This window comes from Pipistrellus hanaki (assembly GCF_964339955.1).
Source record: "Pipistrellus hanaki genome assembly, chromosome: 18".
In the NCBI taxonomy this organism is placed as follows: domain Eukaryota; kingdom Metazoa; phylum Chordata; class Mammalia; order Chiroptera; family Vespertilionidae; genus Pipistrellus; species Pipistrellus hanaki.
This window is the reverse complement of record NC_140520.1, coordinates 37,057,234-37,069,448: the sequence shown is the minus strand read 5'-3', so window position 1 is coordinate 37,069,448 and position 12,215 is coordinate 37,057,234. Positions and strand designations below refer to the sequence as shown.

Here is a 12,215-nt window from a genome sequence, read left to right as displayed (position 1 = left end):
GCTGGTCGATGTTTCTCTCTCATCGACGTTTCTAGCTCTCTATCCCTCTCTCCTCTTCGCTGTAAAAAATCAATAAAATATATTAAAAAAAAAAATAGAATAGTACCAATAAGTTATCTCTGGATTATTGAGATTATGGGTCAGTTGTTTTGAAAAAAATCTTAAATAGCATATGTTTTATAATTAACATTTTTTTACATTAAAATGTTAATAGTGAAGTTAAGGAAGTTGTATTTTTATTGTACATTTCAAATTATATATACATGAGAACTGTTCAGTATATACGTTGGTATTATAAAACTAGAGCATTTATCAATATAGCCCACTTATGGAGATAATTTTGGCTAACCAATAGCCACAATGAAAGTGTGTGGTAGTTTAGTGTCTTCTCTTTGTTTTTACCCTAGCTTTTAAACCAACAATTATATGTTTGGGTTTTTGTTTTTTTTAAGTAACAAGATAACTTTCTATCAATGTGTTCATTAAGATTTAGCACACTTCTCTATAGGCATAGTTTCACTATCAATTTTGTATTTTTAACACTATTGTAAACTTGAAAAAGGCCTGAGAAATCATGTAATGGCCCCAGACAGCTAACCCCAAATGTTATTTATAAACAGTGGCTTTTTTCTCAGATCATTTTGAAGTACCAAATGAAATAAGAAAGTATTACTAAATATATTTTTACTGGAAGTCTCAACCCCCCTCAAAGAAGAATTACTAGTGACGAGGTTAAATGCTTGCTACTTAAACCAGTTACTATTATTGAAATTCTTGATGTGGGGGAGGGGGAGAGATTATTTTCTACATTGAAACAGAAAAAAAATAGAAATTAAGAAATTTTAAATGTATGATTTTTAAGTCTGTTTTTATGTCACATATATGTACACACACAAAACTAGGAAAGCATTGAACTAATATATGAAAGGCAGAATAAGTTTCAAATATCAGATAGTTTACTAGGGTATTTGATATTCCTATTTCTCAGTAAATGGTAGATACTAAAATTTGTTATGTCAAATTCTTTTAAGACATATTTTAGTGTGCACATAGTAAGATTTAGTTGTGCTTTTATAACCAAAAATCCGGTAAAAATAAAGATGAAAGAAAAGCTAATAAGTGAAAACATTGTTAAAATTTTCCTTAATAAAACTTTTTATTTCTTTATATATAAAAATGAATAGAGGCCAAAGTATGGGGGAAAAAAAAACAAAACTGGCTCCTAAAGTAATCTTTAACTACTAAAACAGAATTATAGAAGGCATTTGGTAAACAAATTTGGTATAATAGGAATAAAGTTCTGAGGTCAATACCACTATATAATAAAGAAGTAATATGCAAATTGACCCTCACACCCTCATACAAGATGGCCGCCCCCATATAGTCAAAGATGTCCACCACAAGATGGCCAGCATGGGAGGGTAGTTGTGGGTGATCAGGCCAGCAGAGAAGGGCAGTTAGGGGTAACCAGGCCAGCAGGGGCGGGCAGTTAGTAGGGACAAGGCCTGCAGGGGAGGACATTTGGGGGTAACCAGGCTGATGAGGAGAGCAGTTAGGGGTGGCCGGGCTGGCTGGGGAGGGCAGTTGGGAGTGACCAGGCCTGCAGGGGAGGATAGTTAGGGGTGACCAGGCTGGTGGGGGAGGGGAACAGGCCTGCAGGGGAGGACAATTGGGAGGGGGGTGAGGGGATCAGACCTGCAGTGGAGGGCAGTTGGGGGCAATCGGGCCAGCAGGAAAGTAGTTAGGCATCGATCAGGCTGGCAGCGGAGTGGTTAGGGGGTGATCAGGCTGGCACTTGGGAGCCAGCAGTCCTGGATTGTGAGAGGGATGGCTGACTGCAGGACATCTAGGGATCGGGACTAAACCTGCAGTTGGACATTCCTTAAGGGGTCCCAGATTGAAGAGGTGCAGGCTGGGCTGAGGGACACAAAATTTGTGCACCAGGCCTCTAGTTAAATAAAACATAAGGTGAATATATTTTAAATACACAGCTGAACTGAGAAGAGTGAGGAGCTTGGATTACAGACAAAATAGTATAAAATTAACAGAACACCTTTAGGATATGTGTTCCGGGTCATAACTCTTACATTTTCTAATGCTTATAGAGGGTAAATAGTGACATTATAGTAAAATCTGTCTTTTATAGGCTGTGTGTGTGTGTGTGTGTGTGTGTGTGTGTGTGAGAGAGAGAGAGAGAGAGAGAGAGAGAGAGAGAGAGGGGGGGGGGGGGGAGATTATACTTATATTTAACCTGATAAGGAGAAAGATTTTATAAGTTGAGAAAAGTTTAAAAGTTTAAAATCAATTAATAATACTTTTGTTAGCCGGGACCAGTTTGGCTCAATGGATAGAGCGTCGGCTTGGGTACTGAAGGGTCCCGGGTTCGATTCCGGTCAAGGGCATGTACCTTGGTTGCGGGCATATCCCCAGTGGGGGGTGTGCAAGAGGCAGCTGATCGATGACTCTCTCTCATCGATGTTTCTAACTCTCTATCTCTCTCCCTTCCTCTCTGTATAAAATCAATAAAATATATTTTTTAAAAAATACTTTTATTATATTTTAGTAGTAAAAGAACTAAAATATTATAAGTACCATATAAAATAATTAGTACTAATCAGACAAAGGTAGATTATACCTCCATCTTTACTGTCCAATGGACCAAAAACAGCGGCATTTCTAATGTGGTTAACAACTTATTGATACATTATATATGTGAATGTTTTACATTCCTAAAGATGTTCATTAGTCATAAGCATGAGGATATTTAGGGGGCATTTCTGAGAAATAATTCAATTTGTATTATATCATTATCTGAAGTGCAGCTAGTTTTGAGAAAGGATTTAAATCATGATTAATGATTAGTTTCTTGAATTATTAGCAGCTCTTTTGTAGCTGCTGTTGATTTAGCTGCTGTTGGAGTCTTATATCTGGGAACAACTTTTATTTCTTTCCTCTTTAGAATGTATTTTGAATTACTCAGATGTTGGTTGATTTTAAATTGCTACTTTAATTAAATGTAGTTTTCCACATATGTTTTCTTATTTTGTTTGGTCCATAAGGAAAGCATAAAATTTATATTAGAAGTCAGTTTTGGAATTGTATAGCAAACTATAAAGAAAACAGAGTTTTTCTTAGAGTGGTAAACTGCTGAGGAGGAATATTGACTGCATGTATTTATCTTCTTTTCACATAAGCTGAATGTTTTATTATAGAAACTTACTGATAGAAAGAAATCTGAAAAATGAAAGGAAACCGCATTTTCCCACTTTAAATGTCATACTTATTGAATTAGGATTTCTGAGAAAGATTGTTTTCTTCTAATTGAAGAAAACCTTTTTCAAAATACCGTGTTTCCCCAAAAATAAAACATCCTCTGAACATAAGACCTACTTACAGGTTTCCTTCTGAGTGAAATATATGGTATCCCCCAAAATAAGGCCCCCCCTAGGCTCTGTCTCAGAATGCTATTGCTAAACATGAGAGTTTTGGTCCACTGATTCTGAAAGAAATGGAGTTACAGGAAATTCACCAGGAAATTCAGGAATTGGATTGTTATGATGATGTTCCAGAAGATGATGACATGATTGTCATTAAATAAATGAGTAAATTCTTGATACTGTAGGATTCACAGTTTGTCTGGTTTGTGTTGACAACTACCGTACTACCATACCGTATACAGGTAATACATTTTCTTTATTTTCATTTAACAATAAATGTGTACCGTATTCTTCATGGAAAAATAAGACATCCCCTGAAAATAAGACCTAGCGCATCTTTGGGAGCAAAAATTAATATAAGACACTGTCTTATTTTCGGAGAAACAGGGTAGTATCACCTCTACTGTAAGCTCTATGTAACTGCTGCTATTTTTGTCTTTTGTAGGATATTCTAATTAACTGCCGACGTGCTGCTACTTCTGTAGCGATTTGCCCGCCAATACCATATTATCTTGCTGTGGGTTGTTCTGATAGCTCAGTTCGAATATATGACCGGAGAATGCTGGGCACAAGAGCTACAGGTACAAAGATATATATTAATGCAGATACAAGATTCTGTCAGTTCAGAAAATAAATATGACACTTAAAAATTTTTATTACAATTTAGTATGTAGAATGTGTTTAAATAATATGTATTATAAAAACAGCCTTTCACTAAGTTTTTATGATTCTGTTGGGGTGGTACTTTTGCAGTTTTTCTCTTTAAAAAGTTGTAGCGCTTGATGTATAGTTGTCCTTTACTATCTCCAGGGATGGTTCCAGGAGCCCTGGGGTACCCAACTCCCCAGATGTCCAAGTCCTTTATAAAATGGCTTAGAAAAGTGCATATGTTCAGCCCTCCACTGGTGGAAAGTACTGTTTTCCTTCAGGGGTGGTTGAATCTGTAGGTTTGAAACCTGCAAATAACAAGAGCCAACTATATTAATTTCCTAGGGCTGTATACTAGGTGGCTTAAAATAATAAATTTATTGTCTCATAATTCAGAGGCTAAAGTAAGGATTTTGCAGGGTCGTTTTAATATGGAGGTTCTCAGAGAAAATCTATTACATGCTTCTCTTCTTGCTTTTATTTTAAAGTTTTAAAATTGATTTTAGAGAGAAAGAGGGAAGGGGGTGGGAGGAAGAAGGGAGGAAGAAGGAAAGGAAGGTTGATTTGTTCCCTCATTTATGCATTCATTTGTTGATTCCTGTATGTGCCCTGACAGGGATTGAACCTGCAACTTTGGCGTATGGGGGCGATTCTCTAACCAGCTGAGCTCCCCAGGCAGGGCTCTCCTTGCTTCCTTGTAGTTGCCACTGGCAATCCTTAACATTCCTTGGCTTTTAAGTGCATTGCTTCAATCTCTGTTTCCATATTTACCTGCCTTCTGCCCTGGGTATGTCTTTGTATTTCTCTTTACTGAGAACATCAGTCATACTGGGCTTAGGATCCTAAGCCAGTATGACCTCATTGTACCAAATAGGGTCATATTCTGAGGTTCTAGTGGACATGAATTTGTGTGTGTGTGGAGTGGGGACACTATTCAACACACAACACTTGTTTTTCCTAATTTCTCTTTGCCATTTTTTAAATTCAGAGGATAACGGTAAGATGGTGGAGAGGAAAGAACAGTAACTTGTGCATTAATGTACAGCTTATGTTTCTGCCTGCTTAGCAGATTTGAAGTGCTGTTATCAGTGATGCTACAGCACTGAACTTGAATCTGCCTTCAACTCCTCATCCATTATGGGATCAAACCACTTATGAAATTCCCAATTCAAAGCCAGCCTCCATTAGTATTTCCTCAGGAAAGAAAGCCAGGAATACTTAAACACTCACATACCCAAATATCAAATATATATTCACATAAATTATATTGCTAAAAATAAAAGTGGACTTGGCCAGAAATGAACGCAGTGTCAATCTCATTGTCAATTTATGTCATTAAAAATGGTTATTGAAATGGGAAGGCGAGAGGAAATTATTTTTTTCTCAACTGATTGAGGAGTCTTGTCTATTTGAATATGCCCATTTAGGGAAATAGTATTAAATACAGAATTACAGGCTTCATTATTGTTTCTCAACAGATGGGACCCAGGTGACATTGTTTCTCAACAGATGAGACCCAGGTGTAAGACCTCATTGTGCAGAATTGTACAACTTGGTGTATAATTTAGATTCTTAGAATTGAGCATTCCTGAGTCCTCCAGGAGACAAAGTGCTCATTTACCCTCTCTGTCATATTGCATTGTATTAATGACTACTACAAAGAATTAAAACTGGCATAGTATTGCCACTCTGTAGTCTTAGAAGGAAAAATTTCACTGCAGTCAAATTTTTAAAAAACATGAAGTAGAAGGTAAATCAGTTTAAAAGGATACTGCACTTTTTTATCTAGTATACTAATAAATATAAGCTTTCCTATCCTATCTAATAAAGAGGGGATATGATAATTGATCCTCACACCATTGCAAAGATGGCGGCGCCCACAAATAATAAGGAGGGAATATGCTAATTGACTCTCCTTCCCTTAAAAATGGCGATGCCCACAGTCAGTAGGGAAGAAATATGCTAATTGACTTCCATACCCGCAAAGATGGCAGCGCCCAGCCCCCTCAGCCCTGCCTCCGAAGTCCCCCAGTCCTCTCAGCTCCCGATCCACCCAGGGCCTGCCCGAGGCACAGGCAAGCCTCAGATGTCAGCTGCCCAGCCACCCAGGGCTGGCCTGTAATGCAGGCAAGTCTTGGATGGTGGCTGCCCAGCTGCCCAGGGCTTCCCAAGGCTCAGGTAACCAGGGCCGGCTGAGGCTTGCACTGCTGGCAGTGTCAGCAGCAGAGGTGTGATGAGGCGTCACCTTCCCCTGATCACCAGATTGTCTCCCGCCCCTAAGGGCTCCCAGACTGTGAGAGGGGGCAGGCTGGACTGAGGGATCCCCCCCTCCAGGGCATGAATTTTCATGCACCGAGCCTCTAGTTTATATTACAAAAAGTATATTAATTTGGGGAGAATTTTTTAGAAGATGATTTAGTGTGACTATAATCATAAATTATTTAATTGGTTAAATCATATTTCCAATAAAATACGTAATCTGGCATTCCAGATGATTCTGAATTATTTTAAAGGTACGTTTCCTTTGTATTGTATTCTTTTTCATTTTGTTATAAAATTTGGTTATTGAAAAAAGAGCCTCTTCTTCTAGAAATAGAATGATACCTTTGATTTCTGTTGCTACATTAAATCATGTATCTCCTTGTGCAGATTAAGACTTTTAAAATGTTTTTCTTCAAAAACATGAAATTTAAACACCTTCCTGTTTTCTTATTCTAGGGAATTATGCAGGCCGGGGGACTGCTGGAATGGTTGCCCGTTTTCTCCCTTCTCATCTTAACAACAAGTCCTGCAGGGTGACATCTCTGTGCTACAGTGAAGACGGTCAGGAGATTCTCGTTAGCTACTCTTCAGATTATATCTACCTTTTTGACCCCAAAGATGACACCGCACGAGAACTTCGAACTCCTTCTGCAGAAGAGAGAAGGGAAGAGGTAAGTTTACTCAAAACCATCTTCTTTATTTTACTCAGAAAATACTAATTCAGTGACTTCTGGAGCCTGAAGGGTTTTAAAAAATAGAGCCAATTTTCAAGGCACTTATAGTCTAGGAAACAAAGACACAAAACATAGATGAAAGAACAGAAGCTAATAATTTAGGAAAGGCTCTGCAGCAGTGGTTCTCAATCTTTTTAATGCTGTGACCCTTTAATATAGTTCCTCATGTTGTGGTGACCCCCAGCCATAAAATTATTTTCATTGCTACTTCACAACTGTAATTTTGCTACTGTTAATGAATCGTAATGTAAATATCTGTATTTTCCGATGGTCTTAGGTGACCCTGCTAGTGGTTCTCAACAAGAACTGCTGCTGTCGTGACCCACTGGTTGAGAATCGCTGCTGTAGAGCCTAAGGCCATCAGAAAACACAAATATTTACATTATGATTCATAACAGTAGCAAAATTACAGGTATGAAGTAGCCACGAAAATAATTTTATGATTGGGTGTTACCACAACATGAGGAATTGTATTAAAAGGTCGCGACATTAAAAAGGTTGAGAACCACTGCTCTACAGAGAAGAATTATAAAATATTTTTAAAGAGAAAATATTTAATAACAAAATGCTTTGCTAACTATGAGGTTGCACAATAGCAGCAAGAAATAACCAAAAGTCTAACAGTTACAGAAAAGGTAGTTAAAATAAAAAAATGTGATGTACAGATTTCCAGGAGACTAAATATTTATGTTCACACACTAATTGGAATTTTACCTTTTACCATTTACTATTCATATGTGGCAAGCAGTTCTTCTGTTCCAAAGACTGCCTTGCCTCTCTTTCACACTTATAACCTACTTAGAGTCCCGGTAAACAACATTCATGCACTGGGGGAGGGGGTGTCCCTCAGCCCGGCCTGTGCCCTCTTGCCATCTGGGACCTCCTGGGGATTGTCTGCCTGCTGGCTTAGGCCTGCAGGGAGTTGGCCTAAGCCGGCAGTCAGACATCCCCCAAGGGGTCCTTAGCACTGCCATGGAGGTGGGAGAGGCTCCTGCCACCACCACTGCCCTTGCCAGCTGTGAGCCCAGCTTCTGGCTGAGCGGTGCTCCCCTGTGGGAGCGCACTGACCACCAGGGGGCAGCTCCTGCATTGAGTGTCTGCTGCTGGTGGTCAGTGCACTTTTATATATATACTAGAGGCCCGGTGCATGAAATTCATGCACAGGTGAAGGGGGGAGTGTACCTCAGCCCAGCCTGCACCCTCTCCAATCTGGAACCCCTCAAGGTATGTCCGACCCCAGTGGAATCGGGCCTAAACGGGTGGTCGGACACCCTTCTCACAGTCCAGGACTGTTGGCTCCCAACTGCTCACCTGCCTGCCTTCCTGATTGCCCCTAACTGCTTCTGCCTGCCAGCCTGATCACCCCCTAACTACTCCCATGCCAGCCTGATTGATGTATAATTACTCCCCTGCCAGCCTGTTTGCCCCCAACTTTCCTCCTCTGCCAGCCTTATCACCCCTAACTGCCCTCCCCTGCAGGGTTGATCACCTCCAACTGCCCTCCCTTGCAGGCCTGGTGCCTCCCAGCTGTCTTCCCCTGCTGGCCTGATCACCCACAACTGCCCTCTCTTACAGGCCATCTTGTGGTGGCCATCTTGTGTCCACAGGGGGCAGGATCTATGACCACATGGGGGCAGCCATCTTGTGTGTTGGAGTGATGGTCAATCTGCATATTACTCTTTTATTAGATAGGATTCTTTTGTTTTCAGTTGTTTCTCATTTCTCATTTTCCTTTATTATTATTATTTGTTTTTATTGTCTTTTCTCTCTTTTCCTTTTCCTCTAATTTTTAAACTGAATTTATTGGGGTGATGCCTGCCTCACTTCATCATTGAACTTCTGCATTGAATACAATCTCTCATTTTTTCCTAGTCCCCATAGTTTTTCTTTAACATATACATCCCAAATCTGTAGCACTACTCACCACCCTGGCTACCACTGCTACTTAGTGCAAGTTGTCAGCATCTCTCTCCTCTGTTGTTATGGAGTTTCTAACCAGTTCCCCTGCCACACTTCCCATAATCTTCTCATCAGGTCATGCTGCTCTTCTGATCAGCTCTTCAAGGGGCTCCCACTTCTTTTAGAGCCAGACTGAGGTCTTTAGTAGTGTAGTTTCAAGTAGTTTCAAGGGCATGTATTGGGGGGGGGGGGGGGGGAGACAATGGAAAGATATGTACACATATAATACCTTAATAAAAAATCAAGTAAAAAAAATTTAAAAAGACCTGTATCATCTGTTCTCATACTCCCCTGCTCTCTCTGCTTCTCTGCTCTAGCACATCTGCTCACTCGGGCAGCTAAAGAGGCCTCCTTAGCTGCCCGAGTGAGCAGATGTGCTAGAGCAGAGAAGTGTATATTGTAGAGGGCCCTTGGCTTCCTCTACAATATTTCCTTTGTGTCTCTCTCTCTTCAGTCTACGTGCGTCCTCAGTACAGAAGTAGGGGGAGGGAGAGAAGCTATTAGATTGGAAGTGTGCTTTAGAGGTGAGCAAACAAGTGTCCTTCTCACCTTTTAGTTACGGCAGCCTCCTGTGAAGCGCTTGAGGCTTCGTGGTGACTGGTCAGATACGGGACCCCGAGCCAGGCCGGAGAGTGAACGAGAGCGAGATGGTAACTATACTTTGGTCAGCTTTTTTCTTTTTCTATGGTATTTTAAAATGAGCATTTCACCAGTTTCCATTGTTTTCACTGTTAGAAGTGATGTTGCAGCAAGCGTTCTGGTACGTCTCTTAGCACACCCGTGCAAGTGGGTCTCAGCTAAATTTCCACAAATGGGATGGCGGGGCCACTGGATTAGTGCCCAAAGAGCGCTCCTTTACATTCCTACTGAAAGTGTAAAAATGCTCGTGCCTCATAAAACATCAGGTGTCATCAAACTTCTTAATTTTTGCCGTTCTCTCAGATATAAATGGAATGAGAACCCTCAGTTTCCAACCAGAGTGTTTTATAATAGCACATACATTGTTTTACCCTTCTCTCAGATGCCTTTGACAAGTGTGAGAAACTACCTCAGAAGCTTTAAGATGGCATTTTAAAATGTAATTAATTTTAATAAGTGGGTCTTTAGCGAAAATGTTACTCTAATGACTTCTGAAATCTTTCAAGATCAAAGGCATATTTCCCAGTATATTATCTTTTGTATTATTTTATAATATCTAAATAGCTATATAATATAAAGGCAATGAAGTATACAATAAATTCTATTTTCACAGAAAATTGAAGAACAAATGATTTTCATTTTTAATTATATGATTGTAGAATAGAAATGAATTGTCAGTGTTGATGTCATACTTAATTTTAAAATGCTCAAGAAAACTTGTGTATTTGAAGGAGGAAAAGCAGGGAGGGAAGAGACGAAACACCTCTAGTTTCAGTTAATTTCAAGTATGTGGAATTTGCTTACAGTAAATGTGAAAACAAATTCAGTTTAAGAAAATTTAAGTGAGAGGGCAAACTTTTCTTTTAATCTGAACAGTGTACAATGCACAAGCCCTTCCTAGCTGTGCACTCTTGGAACTAAAGAGGTGGGTTGGGTAGGGGAGGGGAGACCCTAAGACTAGGCAAAGATGTAGAAGCTCAGTCCTATTCTTGAGAAACTCAAATACACATGGAGAGCCACTTATTTAAACTTGTACTGTGAAATGTGATGTGGCTCTTGTGGATCTGTGTACATTCATAGAATTATTTGGGCAATTTGATTTTTTTAAGTTATGTTCATTTTTAAGGCCCTGAAATCTGGGTTTTTGCATTAATGAAAGGTGCTGACTTATTACTAATTCACTGATATGACCTGTGTTTTCATAGGAGAGCAAAGTCCCAATGTGTCATTGATGCAGAGAATGTCTGACATGCTATCAAGGTGGTTTGAAGAAGCAAGTGAGGTTGCACAAAGTAATAGAGGACGAGGAAGATCTCGACCCACAGGTAAGAGCTCTTATTAATTACAGTCATCAGAAAGCTGGTAAAAACTACAGAGTGGGGTTTATTTTTGCCATCTGATTTCCACCAAATTTTAGATCTACAACAACACAAGGTTCTTACTGTTGTGTGAAGCAGGGGAGGGAGAGGGCATTAGGTACAACTGGTCCCTTCAGGTTCCACTAGTTCTAGCCCTTATTTTTTGCTTTTCTCAAAAAAAAGTAAGAGCAGCTGATAGTCCCCATTTAAGACCTTTTTATTTTTATTTTTTATTATTAGAATAGAAATATATAAAACTCTGTAAATAAATATGTTTTATATAATTGAATAGTTTCTACTTTTGGTTACATATATATTGGTTATTAATTACTTTTTTGGTGTTAGCTGACCAGTTTTCATACCTTTGTTCACTACTTTCCAGCTTTGTGGTCTTTGTCAAGTTACTTATCTCTCTCAAAAGTGGGTATATAAAAGTTAACTCCTAAACATTTTAAATCCCCAAATTAAAGATTTGTATTGAATTTTATCTGTAAGTGGATTTTATTAAATCATGCAGATCAATTAACTTTTAAAAAAATTCCTTGGGCCCTAGCTGGTTTGGCTCAATGAATAGAGCATGGACCCATGGACTGAAGGGTTCCAGATTCACTTTTGGTCAAGGGCACATGCCTGGGTTGTGGGCTTGATCCCCAGTAGTGGGTGTGCAGGAAGCACCCAATCAATGATTCTCTCTTATTAATGTTTCTAATTTTCTCTTCCATTTCCTTCCTCTCTGAAATCAATAAAAATACATTTTAAAAAAATTCATTGGACTGTGGATTTGCTAAAGAGTTACTAAATTTGTGCTTAAATTTAAGAAATATTTAAATCATGGTAATTAGAAAAAACAACATTCTGTGGTAGTTGTATCTTGCAAAGCATGAACTTGGTTTGTCCACTCCATTTTTAATAAAATCTAGATTTGAAGGAAAATTTTTTAATATTTATTGAGTATTCATTATCCTTTGCAGATAGCAGGAAGCCTAACATAGCACATAATGGAGACTTAAGCCTTTTAAAATCATGCCTTTATCATGTTAGTTTAGTGGTTAAAACACGGCTAGTGAAATATTAAGTACAGGTGACAGTTTGAAGGAAAAATAAAGAACTTAATCCTATTCTGGCCTATTTGTTGTTTTATTCTTGCTAATAAATTTTTTTTTTGCTAATAAAATTTT

At 38.9% G+C, this 12,215-nt stretch overlaps 1 protein-coding gene across 23 annotated transcripts in view; it reads left to right on the top strand.

Moving 5' to 3' along the window:
* DCAF6 (DDB1 and CUL4 associated factor 6) overlaps positions 1 to 12,215 on the top strand; it is an 83,003-nt gene that overhangs the window by 17,152 nt on the left and 53,636 nt on the right. For all 23 annotated transcript variants that reach the window (XM_084867041.1, XM_084867034.1, XM_084867025.1 and 20 more), the window contains exons 6-9: positions 3,883 to 4,018; positions 6,804 to 7,018; positions 9,597 to 9,690; positions 10,885 to 11,004. In XM_084867041.1, the coding sequence (XP_084723167.1) occupies positions 3,883 to 4,018; positions 6,804 to 7,018; positions 9,597 to 9,690; positions 10,885 to 11,004 (565 nt within the window). The remainder of the gene's footprint in view (positions 1 to 3,882; positions 4,019 to 6,803; positions 7,019 to 9,596; positions 9,691 to 10,884; positions 11,005 to 12,215) is intronic.